The sequence below is a fragment of the Pteronotus mesoamericanus genome, unplaced genomic scaffold, assembly GCF_021234165.1.
Source record: "Pteronotus mesoamericanus isolate MK-2021 breed Mesoamerican mustached bat unplaced genomic scaffold, CSHL_Meso_final contig_317, whole genome shotgun sequence".
Classification (NCBI taxonomy): domain Eukaryota; kingdom Metazoa; phylum Chordata; class Mammalia; order Chiroptera; family Mormoopidae; genus Pteronotus; species Pteronotus mesoamericanus.
In genome coordinates this window covers 4,200,789-4,216,644 of record NW_026555133.1, presented here as the reverse complement: position 1 = coordinate 4,216,644, position 15,856 = coordinate 4,200,789, and the positions used below count along the sequence as shown (strand labels likewise).

Here is a 15,856-nt window from a genome sequence, read left to right as displayed (position 1 = left end):
AAGCCTCCTTCCCCAGTCTCTCCCCAGGCATCTCCAGCCCACTCTGCTCCCACCTTTGCCAGAGACCAGGGTAAGTGGCTGCAAATAAAAATGTATGCATTGGCCCTTTAAATGGCTCTTTGCATCTCCAGCTGCCTGGCAGAGAGTAATCCTGCCGCTTTTCACAGATGGATGTTATCTGTGTACTTTTTGGCTCTGGTGCTGTAGGCTGGAGATCCCTGCTTATGGTTTAGATTCTGCTCTTCTCAGGGGGATCCAACTGGCTGTTTCAATATCCTTCTGGTGCTGCCACCTGTGGGCACCCCTCCTGCCCTCTCAAGTCTCTACTGCACTCCTTACCAGTTATGATGGGTTAAAGCTGATTCTTCTGTCTGTCCGAGGTTATAAGGCACCTCTCTTGCTATATTGTTCAGTTGTTTGTTTCAGGTGGTTTCTCCACAATTTAGTTGTAATTCCAGATTGGTCCTGGGGGTAGGTCAGTTTGACTTCCACTCACTTCTCCATCTTGATTCTCCTGAACCATCTTTAAAGCATTTGTGCCACATTTTATTTGCTCTGCGCTCATTACATCATCCCCAAAAACTTTCTGAATCATCTGAACAGTTTCTGTGGAGGAATTTTTGCTTAAGCAAAATTTGATACAGATTTGTTGTTTTACTAGCTCGGTCATTTTGAATGCCACTGCCACAGAGTACATATGCTCACTCCACGTTGTCTATTGGCCCCACTGACTAAACAGTGAAGCCATCATTGTTCTTATATGTGCATTCCACTCCACTCTCCTTGGCTGCCAGGTTACATCAATGTTGCTCAACCCATTCTTGTTATATTAACAACGGATGGAGTTTTTCTGGATGAACCTTGTATTTTACCTGATAGAAGTATTGCTACCTAACTTTCTTTTCATTTCTATTTTGATGGAATACATTTCTTTCATCCCTTCTCTTTAAGTCCATGTGTGAGTTTTTCAGTATGAAATGAGCCTCTTGTTGGCAACATATAGATGAGTCTTCTTTCTATCCATTCAGTCACCCTGTGTCTTTTGACAGGAAAATTTAGGATATTTACAATTAAAGTAATTATTGCTAGGTATGTACTGGTTTCCATTTGTTGTTTTTTGGTTGCTTTTGTAATTCTTTATTCCTTTCTTCTTCTTATGGTTTCTTCCCTTGAGGCTTGCCAGTTTTCCTTACTGTTTTGTTTTGGTTCCTTCTCTTTATTTATTTACTTTTTTGTACGCATTTTGTAGGTTTTGGGTTTGTGGTTACCAGAGGTTCATGTGTATCAGTCTATATGTACAATGGTCTATTTTAAACTGATAGGTGTTTAAGTTCAAATGCACTCTAAAAGCACTACATGTTTACTTTTCTTTTCGTGTTTTGTTTTTGGTGTCATATTTTAGATATTTTTGTTTTGTGTATCCATGACTGCTCATTGTATTTATAATTGATTTTGCTACTTTTTTCTTTTAACTTTCATACTAGCTTTTTAAATAGCTAATTCACAGTGTTTACTATATTTGCCTTTACCAGTGAGATTTTTTTCATATATCTTCTTATTTCTTGTTACGGTCTTTTCTTTTCTGCATAAAGAAAACCCTTTAGCCCTGGCTGATGTGGCTCAGTGGATTGAGCACCGGCCTGCAAACCAAGGGGTCACTGGTTTGATTCCCAGTCAGGACACATGCCTGGGTCGCAGGCTAGGTCCCCAGTAGGCAGCACGTGAGAGAAACACATGATGTTTCCCTCTCTTTCTCCTCTCTCTAAAAATAAATAAATAAAATCTTTAAAAAAAAAAAGAAAAGAAAACCCTTTAGACCCTGGCCAGGTAGCTCAGTTGGTTAGAGCATTGTCCCAATATGCCAAGGCTGTGGGTTTAATCCTGCTCAGGGCACATGCAAGAATCAACCAATTTATGCTCCAATGAGTGGAACAACAAATCAATGTTTCTCTCTCTCTAAAATCACTAAATAAAAAAATTTAAAAATAAAGACACCCTGTAACATTTTTTGTAAAGATGGTTTAGTGGTTATGAACTCCTTTTGTTTTTACTTGTCTGGGAATCAGTGGATAATGTCTTTTCAATCATCAGTGCTTGAAAAATTAGTTTCATATGCAAAAACAAAAACAAAAAACCTCTCAATCTGGAGCTCACACTCTACAACAAAGAATCGTGTACCTAAATATTTTTATGAATACTGACAAAGCTTTCCCTGAACCTTGTTTCATGGAATTAGGGAAGTCAGAGAGCAGGAATAGAGAGAGGAGTATGTGGACCAGATTGGAGATGAGACACTATTAGGTTGCATCTATTAAAACTGCTTGAAGTCAGTGCAGAGTTGGTTACTGTAGCTATAGCTGGATTAAGAGGTGAGGCTAAAGAATGGAGAATGGTACACAAAAAGTGTCCCAGGAGTGCCTCTCCCAGTGGATGTAACAATAGTTTCCTTGAAACAGAAGTTCAGTGGGAAACTTGGACATTTTGTAGTTCTTATGTGAACCAACAGACAAAGACCAGGGTTGTGATTCTGCCTGGGTCAGTGATTTTGATTACCAAGGGAAAACTGGGATACTCTACACAAATAGGTCAAAGAGGAATATGTGTGAAATTCTGTGGAATTCACTTGTTACAACTTAGTATTGCCACGTTTAATTATAAATGTTAATGAAACCTAAAACCAATAAAGGCAGGATCAGTGAAGATGCAGATTCCCTAGAAATGAAGGTTTGCATAATATCACTATGTCAAGAACCCCATCCAGCTGAGATGTTGGCTGAGGAGAACGTGGAATGTGAGGTGAAAGAAGGAGTTACAAATGCCACCCATGGCCTTGTGATCAACTGCAACATAAGAACTGGAGACTAGGAGTTAGTCTGGCACATCTGTACAGTGGTAGAGATGATGGTGGTAACAGGTATATTAAGGTTTTCTTAGAGAGTTTAGGAGATAGAAATACCTCAGTGAGATTCACATTTGATTTCCTTTTTGATCTAGGGTTGAGAAAGATTGGACATGAACTGGGAGAGTTTACCTTTTCTTTTATTCTCATCTCTTCCATATACCTGCATATGGTTGGGTCATAGAGATCTAATCCTTGTTAGCTGCAGTTGTATCTCTCCCCTTGGGTATATTTATGGGGAATTGAGGTGTGGTGAGAGATTCTACCACACTGAGGATCTTTCCAAAATATGTACCTTTGTTGGCACTATGCTTAAAGAACACCGATTGCTTCTAATTGCCCACCAGGTAAGGTCTCCTATACTCCCAAGATAATTTTGGATATTTGAACTCTGGTTGGTGTCTGCTAGTTTTCAGGGCTTCTCCAACCATCTTCCTTCACCTCTGAAAATGTAGGCTTCTACCTTACAGGATTACTGTTTATTCCCTAATTAGACACCGTTTAAACATCCATACACGAGCTTCTCCACATTCTACTTCCTCCTGCCCCAAGTTTAGTCCAATGAGATCAGTGACTATAATCACTTTTTTAAAGATTCTGAGAGCATTTGTCCTGAGAGATCCTGGGTAATTACTTTGTCTTTGATGAATTCCTCCAGGATATAGCCTCCTCTGGGATCCAAGGCTCCTTAAGCTCCCAGATATGTAGAATGGGAGATGTGAGATGTTGCAGACAAAGGTGACAACTACAGAGGCTGTTACCTCACAGGCCTTAGTGAATAAATCGGAACAGGATCTCAGGCCGGGATCCTGGAATCACTCTCAGACAGACTGGGTAAGTTGGGCAGAGGACGAATGAGCTGGTCTCTTAGGGTTCTTGCAACCTGAGGTTCTTGTTATACCAAGTTGTGTGATGTTCTGCAGGGGAGTCTTCAGGCATGATATCCCTCCTTTTCTCTGCCTTTCATCCTTCTAAGACCTTCCTACATTCTAGAAGTATTTTGATATTTATCATTACAACATTTTTATTAAATTTATTGGAGTGACATTGGTTAATAAAATTATACAGGTTGCAGGTATACAATTATATAATACATCATCTGCATATTGTATCATGTGTAGACCACTGTAAATCAAGTCTTCTCATCGATACAATATTTTAATTAATGATAGCGTTCATAAATGTTACTTATTATAAAAATAAATTCCCCCCAAATTGTATGATTCCAATATAATGACAGCTTTTGACTTAGACTTTAATGCAGTATTTCTGAGTTCTTGCTTTATTTTATAATCACCTGAGAGCTTTAAAAAACTTTGCACAGGGCTTCTCTCAGAGATTGTGATTAAATTTATCTGAGGGCCTCAGTAATACTTATTTTTAAAAACTTAATATATCCTTGAAACTCATTCAGTAGTCTAAGGACTTTTGCATTGGTATTAGGTGAGTGTTGAATTAAAAGTAGCCACTTCTTACAGAAGCAGAATCGGGGTTTTCCTAGAACTCCCAGGTGATTCGCATGGACATTAATTTCAGAAGCACTGCCTAGGTGATTTTTCATGTGCCATCAGGCAGAGAACTACTGACTTAACGGGTGAAGAGGATGAGACGCTCATTGCATCATCAGTGGTAGCTCCTACAAGTCCCGTCTCCTGTTTGTCATCTCCAGGCATACTGCTGTCACAAGAGTTGACTCCCTTTAACTTACCTGGGAAGCAATGTTCAGAGAAACCAGGTATGTGAATTTCCCTGGGTGTTTTTCTCCACTGTATCACCTAGAGTCAAGTGTAAGAACTGTAAATGTGGCTGGATCAAACAGCGTCGGGGTGAAAATCCCAGCAACTGGACTCAGCTATGTCTTTATTGAAGGAGCTTCTCACAGCTCTTAGTGCTTCTTCCCTGCCTTCTCGGTCTGCTTCGAGGCACACTAAGGTGTCTTAGTCAGGGTGCTCCAGAGAAATAGATCCAATAGGATCTATCATCTATCTATCTATCTATCTATCTATCTATCTATCATCTATCATCAATCATCATCTATCTTTATCATCTGTACTAGTGACAAGAGTAGTGCCTCTAAGGTACCATAACATTTTCCATGGGCACAAAATTACATTAATAAATTCTATAATAAAGTGCCATATTTAGCGCTAAATGGTTGAGGGTAGAGATTTCTTTCTCTGGGAAAATTTAGTTGGAGTAGTGACTCTTACTTAAAAGGACTTCTGTTGCTTTTAAAGTTGGAGGAATGCATGTCTCAGCCTGAATCCAAGCCAATAAATATTTATGAAACATGGACCACATCGAGGTACTGTTCCAGGTGCAGTCATGAGCAGACACTGTCTTTCCTGTGTGAATCTTATGATCTCATAGGGGAGAGAGTTATGAACAAATAATCCCAATGGGATTGAGTTCTGTGGGGACAAACATAGGATACTGTGGAAACATAGCAGCTGGTTCTCACATGCTCTGGACAGAGAGAAAAGGAGCGAGGGCAGACCAGGTGAAGGAACAGAGGGAGTAAGGTACAAGGCAAGGGGAACAGCAAATGCACAAAGCTGAAGACTATGAATTGTGACATATAAGTCCTGCGCTGCTGGAGAGAGACATGGGAGTGTCCCTGTGGAGCCAGACGAAGCTGTGGAGGTAGGTAAGTGTCAGATCATGAAGCATATTTGGAAGGAATTTTTTGAGAGAAAATTTGCTTGTGTTTTAAGAGGAATGAGAATCCATGAAGGCTTTAGGAAGAATAATGATCTGGTTTTCATTTTAAAATTCCACAATGTCAAAAAAGGATATCAAAGGGAAATGTGTTCAAGTGTTCAAATATGGAAGCAGGGAGATGGATTAAGAGGCTGTTGCAGTGGCACAGGCAAGATATGGTGTCATCCCTGTCTAGGGTAGTGACAGTTCAGATGAGGAGTTGATGAGAAACAGAAATTGCATAGGACTTGTTGACAGACTGATGATGAGAGCAAGGAAAAATTAATGAAAACTCTCAGGTTATGACTGGAGAGCCTGGATCTCTCTTACTGAGATAAGGGAAATTAGAGGAGGAGGAGACTAGTAGAGGGGCTGGGTGAGATCTTGAATCCGCTTAGTATAAAATGTGTGTGATACATCCAAGGACAGATAATCATTGCACAAGTGGGTATGTAGTTTGTAAGTTAGAGTTGTCATCTGTAAGTTAGAGAGTCATCTACAATGAATTTTAAGTAATAATTGAAGCCTTTGGAATTGTTGGGTTTCTCTTAGTGGCGTATGTGGGCTTATAAGAGAATGGTGTTTAAGAAAAGCCCTGCAACATCAACAGGTAAGATAGAGACAGAGGAGGAGCCAATTACAGTTATGGAGGCTGTCTGCCCAGGCATGTGTGAGGAAACCAATACCTTTAGTGCCAGAAGCAAATAGATAAGAGTGTTTTAGAAAGGCTGGAATGTTTTTAGTTGTTAAAGAGAAATGAAGAATATGACATTTTCCACCATGAAGATTCAGATTATAGAAGTTTTGGGGATAGAGATTATGATTATTGTGATGAAAAGTGATATATTTTTGCAGATAAACTAACAACGTGCAGTATAAAATATGTTTATTTTAAATTAAGGTTTCAATGGACACTACTATTTCTTCCTAAAGATACTGGAGATGGCTGTGGAAGGAAGGAATCAAACTGTCATTACGGAGTTCCTTCTTCAGGGGCTTCCCATCCAGCCAGAGCAGAAAAACCTGTTCTACGCCCTGTTCCTGGCCATGTACCTTACCACCGTCCTGGGGAACCTCCTCATCATCATGCTCATTCAGCTGGACTCTCACCTCCAAACACCCATGTACTTCTTTCTCAGCAATTTGTCTTTCTCTGACCTCTGCTTCTCCTCAGTCACGATGCCCAAGTTGCTGAAAAACATGCAGAGTCAAGTTCCATCCATCCCCTATGCAGGCTGCTTGGCTCAAATGTACTTCTTCCTATTTTTTGGAGATCTGGAGAGCTTCCTCCTTGTGGCCATGGCCTATGACCGCTACGTGGCCATCTGCTTCCCCCTGCACTACACCACCATCATGAGCCCCAAGCTGTGTGTCTCCCTGGTGGTGTTGTCTTGGGTGCTGACCACACTGCATGCCCTGTTACACACTCTCCTCATGGCTAGACTGTGTTTCTGTGCTGACAATAAGATCCCCCACTTTTTCTGTGACATGTCTGCCCTGCTGAAGCTGTCCTGCTCTGACACTCGAGTTAATGAGTTGGTGATATTTATCACAGGAGGAATTATTCTCGTCCTCCCATTTCTGCTCATCATCATGTCCTACGCTCGGATTGTGTCCTCCATCCTCAAGGTCCCTTCTGCCAGAGGCATCCGCAAGGCCTTCTCCACCTGTGGCTCCCACCTGTCTGTAGTGTCTCTGTTCTATGGGACACTTATCACTCTCTATTTATGCCCATCAGCTGATAACTCTACTGTTAAGGAGACAGTCATGGCTGTGATGTACACTGTGGTGACGCCCATGCTAAACCCCTTCATCTACAGCCTGAGGAACAGAGACATGAAGGGAGCCCTGCGAAGAGTCTTTTTCAAAAATAAAACTTCCTCTTCTGTATGATGGTAAAGCTTAGTATTTTAGCATAATTTTATTCAGTAGACATATTCATATTAATATTGAGATATTAATCCACACTTTTTTTAGTACTTATTTTCTTTGAAAAAAGTTACATTCTGAACATTTTGTACAATATGTAAAAAGATAAAAGGGACATTTGTAGTTAAACTCAGGCGATGTCAGTGACCTCTTAGCAAAGCCTTCCTCTTTCTTATCCCAGGTGATTCTGAAGAATCATTTAAAAACTTGGAACTGGTCTATGTGTCTCTAGTTATTAAAGAAGTAATTTATCATGTGTGTGGTTTTCTCAACCAAATCTCTGCTTTAAAAATATTTGCTCTCCAAAGTCAACATTGACTAGGTTTCAAACTTCTCACTCTCTTGATTATGTCTAATGAACTGGACTATTTTTTGTTATATACATATTCTTAACTTACCTGCTCCTCAGCAAGTGTTCACGATATTCCGCCTCTCAGCCTTTAATCATGTGATTTACTTTCATGTCTACATTGCCCTTTTAAATTTTTTTATCATATTTTATTGTTATTCTATTACAGTTGTCCCAATTTTTCTCCCATGCCCTTCTCTGCCCATCCCAGGCCCTGACCCCACAATTAATTACCATACTGTTGTCCATGTCCATGAATCATTCATGCGTATTCTTTTTCTAGTCCCTTCCTCTTCTTTCTACCATTATTCCCCTCCCCTCTGGTCACTGTCAGTCTCTCCCATGTTCCCATGCCTGTGGTTCTATTTTGTTTGTTAGTTCATTATGTTCCTTAGATTCCTCTTACAGGTGAGACCATGTGGTATTTTGTCTTTCACCAACTGGCTTATTTCATTAGCATAATATTCTCCAGTTCTATTCATGCTGTTGCAAAAAGTAAGAGTTAATTCTTTGTTTCTGCTGTGAAGTATTCCTTGTGTAAAAGTACCACAGTTTTTTGATCCACTCATTTGCCAATGGGCACTTAGGCCATCTCCAGTGCTTGGCTGTTGTATATAGCGGTGCTATGAACATAAAGGCGCATGAGTTCTTTTGAACTGGGGATTTGGGATTCTTAGAGGATATTCCCAACAGTGGAACTGCTGGGTCAAAAGGCAGTTCCATTTCTAGGTTTTTTTTTAGGAAATCCCATACTGTTTTCTACAGTGGCTGCACCAGCCTGCATTCCCACCAACTGTGCACTAGGCTTCCCTTTTCTCCACATCCTTGCCAGCACTTGTTGTTTGTGGACTTATTAATGATGGCCCTTATGAGAGGTGTGAGCTGACATCTCATTGTGGTTTTAATTTGCATCTCTCTCATGGCTAGTGATGTTGAGCATCTTTTCATATGTCTGTGGACCATCTCTATGTTCTTAAAAAGCTTCTGCATGGCTGAAGAAACAATCATCAGAATGAAAAAGGAACTGACTCTATGGAAGAACATGTTTGCCAATGATACATCGGACAAGCGTTGAATCTCCAAAATATGTGAAGGACTCATATGACTCCACATGAGAAAAACAAACAATCCAATAAAAAAAATGGGCAAGGACCTGAATACATTGTCTTTTTGACCTGACATAACATAACATAACATAACATAACATAACATAACATAACATAACAAACATAACATAACATAACATAAGTTAACATAAATGGACTTTCTATCTCTTTCGCTACTGTGGTTTAGTTTGTTTTCATGTGGGAGCTAACTCATATCTGGAATCCTAAACAGTCCTCCCTCAGGTACAGAGGAGGAAGCCAGAGTCAGGTTAACAGTTTCACTATTTAAGGCTGACTCATTCTTGCTTACTATTTTGAAATTTATCAACACACTTTATACCCATGGTCTTAATCCACTCCTGTGATGAATTCTACTTCTTTGTGGAACTTATCACCATTTTAAAGATTGAAAAATGTGGAGTATGACTTGCCAGGATCCTAGAGTCAGTCTATTTTTAGCTTATTTATTATCTCAGTGTTTTGAGTTTCTTCTTTTTTTCTTTCCGCTCACCTGAAAAATAAGGGGAGCAGGCATTCATTTTTCAATCTGAGCTCCACATATGGCACCATCTAGGCTTCCATCTTTGGTCCAGTTTTCCCTTATTTTCCTCTCTTAAATAATGACATCTGGACCCATATTTTAATCCTCTCATGCATTCTGCTTACCTCCATATCTTTATCTTCAGTCCAGATCTCTCTCCATTTCATAATTTTAATTTTTATCTTCATAGTAGACCTCTCCTCTTCCAATGCTCCTTCAACACTTTAATCTTAATATGCTAAAAAGAACTCTTAGTATTTCCTTCAAGTTTCATCTTACTTTTATATTAAATTTTTAGCTTTATTGAGGTAAAATTGATAAAGAGTGCACAAATTTAATTATACATCTTAATGAATTTGCACATATCATGCACCCATAATGTATCACCACAACCAAGGTATTAAGCATATATATCACCTCCAAAGATCTGCTTGTATACTTTTGGAGTCTTTAAAAAATATTTCAACAAATGCTTTATATGAGGTCTATCCTTTTAACATATTTTACAGTGCACAGTAACATGATATCAGCAATAGGTAATAGGTACTGTATTGAATAGCAGATCTGGAGAAGTTACTCATCTTACAAACAGAAATTTCATATTTTACCTATTATAAATAATTCTAATTTTCCCTTATTTTAGCCCTGACAACCATCATTCTATTCTCTCCTTTTTGAGTCTGATTAATTTAGATACCTCATTGTTGGAATCACGCAATATCTGTCTTCTGTAACTGGGTTGTTTCACTTAACATGATGTCTTCAAACTTCATTCATGTAGTCACAAATATCAAGACTTTTTTTCTGAAGGCTGGATAATATTGCACTTACTGCATGTGCCACATTTTCTTTATTAGTTCACCTATTAATGGACATTTGGGTTGTTTCAGAATCTTGGCTATTGTGAACTTGGGAATGCAGATATCTCTTTGAGATAATGATTTAATTTTGTTTGGTTATGTACTCATCCCAGAATTGGGATTACTGGACTATATGGTAGTTTTGTTTTTATTTTTTGAGGAACCTCCCTATTGTTTCCCATAGTGGCTGCAGCATTCTGCATTCCCATCAACAGTGTGTAAGTGTTTGCTTTCTCCCAATGTTCTCCAACACTCATCTTTAAAAAATAACACCCATCGATCCTGCATGACTGGGTGGCTCAGTTGGTTGAAGCATCATCCCATACACCAAAAGGTTGTGGGTTGGATTCCCTGTCAGGGCGCATACCTAGGTTTCATGTTTAATCCCTGGGTAGAGCATGTATGGGAGGCAGCTGATTGATATTTCTCTCTCTCTCTCAAATCAATAAACATATCCTCAGGTGTGGTTTAAAAAATAAAATGAAATGAAATAATAAAGTAAAATAAAATGAAATGAAATAGCATTCACACATCCTAACAGGTGTAAGGTTGGTTATACATCATTGTGGTTTTGATTTGCGCATCCCTGATAGTTGATAGTGTTTAGCACCTTTTTCATATATATGGGGGTTTTATGTATGTCTTCTTTTGTGAAAAATCTAGTTAAGTACTTTTCTCTTTTTTAAGTCAGATAATTTACTTTTATTATTATTATTTGCTATTGGGTTGCAGGAGAATTTCATATATTTTGAACATTAACTCCTTCTTCTTCAGCTAGAGAGTGTGAAGATATTTTTTACCATTCTGCAGGATGCCTTTTTATTCTATTGATTTTTTTTTTTTTTTGCTGTGCAGAAACTAGTAAGTTTGATGTAGCATCATAAAATACTTAGAAATAAACTAAACTAAGATGTTAAAGACTTGTATTATGAAAACTATCATATATAGCTGAAGAAATTTGAAGCAGACATAAGTAAATGGAATGACATCACATGTTTGTGGGTTGGGAGAATTTATATCATAAAATGACCGCATTCTCAAAGTGATGTATAGATTCACTGCAATCCTTATCAAAACCCAAAATACAGTTTAACAGCAATAGAAAAAAATTCTAAAATTCATGTGGAACCACAAGAGACCCCACAAAACCAAAGGCCTCTTGAGGAAGAAAACAGCCAGAGGCACCACACTTCCTGATTTCCAACTACAGGGAAGGGCAAAAGCAGATTTACTGGTTTTATTAGGTATGGAAGAGAGTACAACAATTAATAAATAATAATAGAAGAATAAACTCTGTGTTTCAAATGCTTCTGTAAACCTCCTTTTATTCACTCTGTATAATACAAAGCTACAGTTAAAAACTGTAAGGTACTGGCATATAGATGGACATATAGACAGTGGAACAGAAGAGAGAACTCAGAAATACATACACATATATGTGATCAACTCATCTTTGACAAGGGTGCCAAGACCATCCAGTGGTGAAAGGAAAGTCTTTTCAACAAATGGTGCCGGGAAAACTGGGTATCTAAGTGAAAAAGAATGAAACTGCTTCCTCCTCTTTCACCATACACAAAAATCAACTCAAAATAGATTAAATACTTAAAGGTAAAACCTGAAACTATAAAACTCTTTGAAGGAAACATAGGGAGGAAACTTTTTTTAATTAAATTTATTGCGGCGATGTTGGTTAAAAAAATATATAGCTTTCAAGTATACAATTCTATGACACAACATCCATATATTGCATTGTGTGCCCAGCATATCGGTAGATGCAGAAAGAACCTTTGACAAAAAACTTAACATTCATTTAATCAATTTGTGATTAAAATCCTTGCCAAACTGGCAACAGAAAGAAACTTCCTCAAGCTGATGGGAGAGCAACTTTTGAAAGACTGGATAGAAAGAATCAAGATGGCGGAGGAGTGGAAGTCACACTGACTTCCTTCCAGGAGCAACCTGGAATTACAACTAAATTGTGGAGAAAGCACCTGGAATAAAAAACTGAAAATAGGGAGAGAGGAGCCTTGTAACCTCAGACAGACAAGAGAATTGGCTTTAGCACAACCTAACTGGTAAGGAGTGCGGTAGACTCAAGAAGGCGGGCAGGGCGTCCACAGGTGGCAGCACCAGAAGGATATTGAAATGGCCAGTTGGATCACCCTGAGAAGAGCCTAAACCAAAAGTGGGGATCTCTAGCCCACCGCACCAGAGCCCAAAAAGTACACAGAAAACAGCCAGCTGCGGAAAGTGGCAGGGTTGCTCTTTGTCAGAGACAGGCGGTTCGAGACACAAAGAACAGTTTAAAGGGCCAACACATAAATTTGTGTTTGCAGCCACTTACCCTGGTCTCTGGAAAAGGCAGGGGCAGAGTGGGCTAGAGACACCTGAAGAGAAACTGGGGAAGGAGGCTTTGGGGAGAGAACCGGGAGAGTGGTTGGCGGGATCTCGGTGCTGACTCATCCCCCAAGCAGCAGCAGTGTATTTGCTCAGGAAGAGACCCCTCCCCCTGAGCAGCAGCAGCATCTGAGGACCCAATAGCCCCACCCCCAGGTGGGATTCCGCTCCGCCCTGTGCTGTCTAAGCTGCCTGCTGAGTGCAGAGTGGCAGCCACAGGCAGTAGATCCCTGGCTAAAGGGGGCACAGACTGGTCTGGAGACACTTGAGGGGAGACTGGGCTTTGGGGAGAGAACAGAGAGAGTAGCCAGCGGTATCCTGGTGCTGACTCCTCCCCCATATGGCAGCAGTGTGAGAGGACCCAATAACCCCGACCCCTGGAGGGACTCCGCCCGGCCCTGAGCTGTCTAAGCCAGACTGCTGAGTGCAGAGTGACTAGATTAACTGCTGAAGGAGACAGCCACAGACAGTAGATCCCTGGAAGTCTTGAACAGACTGCCTAAGGTCACACAGGATCAACATCTGACAGCAGAGGCAGATGCAGAAAGTAAAATCAGCAGTCTCCTACCATAGAAGTTCACATCTCAAAGTCAGGATATCAAGAAAGTCAACTCAAGAAGCAGAAACAGAAAAGAAGAGTCTCACGAATAATGGGAAGACAAAGAAATACCGCCCACTCAAAGGGGAAGCAGGAATCCCCAGAAAGAGAATTAAATGAAATAGAGGCAAGTAAACCATCAGATATTGACTTCCAAACAACAGTTATAGGGAAGCTCAAAGAGCTCAGTGAGCTCAGAGAGAATTACAAAAAACCTACAGGGAAACTATGAGGAACTTACCGCAAACTATATCACCGTGAAAAAAGACATAGAAACTATCAATAAGAGACAAGAGGAAATGAAGAATACGATTTCTGAATTGAAGAACACAGTAGAAGGAATCAAAAGCAGGGTAGATGAAGCAGAGGAATGAATCAGTTCCTGGAGGACAAGGTAGATAAAAGCTCCCAGAAAGAGAAAGAAAATGAAAAAAATACTCAAAAAGAATGAAGAGGCGTTTAGGGAAATGCAGGGCAACCTGAAACATAATAACATCCATAGACTAGTGATCCCAGAAGGAGCAGAAGAGGAGGAAGGGATAGAGAACCTACTTGAAAAAGTAATGATGGAAAACTTCCCTACTTGGAGGAGAGGAAAAGTCACACAAATCCAGGAAGCACAGAGGGTCCCATTCAAGAGGAACCCAACGAAGCCCACTCCAAGACACATCATCATTAAAACGGCAGATTTCAAAGACAAACAGAGAATCCTAAAGGCAGTAAGGGAGAAAGAGCTATTAACATATACGGGAGTCCCAGTACAGCTAGCAGCTGACTTCTCAACAGAAACACTGCAAGACAGTGGGGAATGGCAAGAAATATTCCAAGTCATGAAAAGCAAAGGCCTGCAACCAAGACTGCTCTACCCAGCAAGGCTCTCAATTAAAAAGGAAGGCAAAATAAGGAGTTTCCCAGACAAAAGAAGGCTAAAAGAATACATCTCCATCAAACCAGCACTGCAAAATATGCTAAAGGGACTGCTTGAAGAAAATGAAGGAAAAGAGTCTATGAATGCCCAGTTCCTTTCGGAGTTGCCAGTACTTGATATTACCAATATTTTTTACAATGTATTAATCGGATTGTGACAATGATGTGTTATTTTAACTGTTCCTTTATTACTTGTTGAAACCAAACTTATTTTTGTATATTTCTTGCCTGTTTCTATTATTTTTAAAAAGCTAAAATGACTTTTGTATTCTTTATCCATTTTTTGATTAAATGTTTGTAGAATCTTTTCCCTAAAAAAGAAACCATTAACCCTTTTTTAGATGTGTTGCAAATACTTTCCTACTCTATTACTTGTCCTTTAACTTTTTTCTATGTATCTTACTGTATAGTCTTAAATGTTTAATATAGTCATATTGTCAATATTTTCCTTTGTAGCTTCTGGGTTTGAATATGTTACTTCAGGGTAAGAAACATATTATTTTGTCTTTTCTCCTAAAACTCCTTAGATTATACATATAGATTTTTAACTCACCTGAATATTGTTTGTATAATGTGTGAAATAAGGCCCCATATTTGTTTTATTTCAAATTAACAGTGGTCCTTGCACCTTATTTGTTGAATAAGCTTTATTCTACCCATTGATATGAAACATCAGTTTAATCATATATTACATTGTTAGACAGATATGTACATTTGTTACTATTAGAATGCTCATTTTATTTCATTGATCTACTTGATTATTTCTGTGCTGGTGTCATGTTATTTTAATTGATGAGACTTTATAATGGATTTAAATTTTTTCATATTTTATAATGGATCTTGACATTTAAAAAATAAATAAAATCAATCTACATTTAAAAAGAAAAAAGAAAGAAGGAAGGAACTACCTTTTGCAACAACATGGATGGAACTGGAGAATATTATGCTAAGTGAAATAAGCCAGTTGGTGAAAGACAAATACCATATGATCTCACTTGTAAGTGGAATCTATTCAACAAAATAAACCACAGACATGGAAACATGGAGCAGATTGAAAGTAACCAGAGCAGATGTGAAAGGAGGACAATGGTAGAAAGGAGAAGGGACTCAACAGAGAACATGAATGACTCATGGACATGGACCACAGAGTGGGAATTGACTGTGGGAAAGGAGGGTGGGGTGAGATGGGTAGAGGAGGGCAAAGGGGGGAAAACTGAGACAACTATAATAGAATAAACATGATTTAAAAATTAAAAATTTAATTAAAAAAAGATGGTCAAGAATCTGTTCAAAGTGATCCACATTCTAGAAAGCCTGCAACAAGTAGAACACCTGACAATGTTGAACGTACAGGCTTCAATCAACAAAGGTCGGTGACTGACAGTGCAAGAACTAGAAGCTGATCGGGGGATTCCAAAAACTACCATGTCCAAGATTTTGATGCAGGATCTTGTCATGAAACGTGTTATGGCAAAATTTGTTCCATGGCTTCTGCTACCAGAGCAGGAAGAACACCATGCTGCAGTTGCTAATGACTTGATTCAAACAAC

At 39.2% G+C, this 15,856-nt stretch overlaps 1 protein-coding gene across 1 annotated transcript; it reads left to right on the top strand.

Moving 5' to 3' along the window:
* The first annotated feature begins 3,640 nt into the window (after positions 1-3,640).
* On the top strand, positions 3,641-7,492 carry LOC129072226 (olfactory receptor-like protein DTMT). Its single transcript, XM_054575652.1, has 2 exons — positions 3,641-3,733; positions 6,533-7,492. The coding sequence occupies exon 2, from the start codon at positions 6,542-6,544 to the stop codon at positions 7,490-7,492; it is 951 nt and encodes a 316-aa protein (XP_054431627.1). The 5' UTR covers positions 3,641-3,733; positions 6,533-6,541.
* The last annotated feature ends 8,364 nt before the right edge of the window (positions 7,493-15,856 follow it).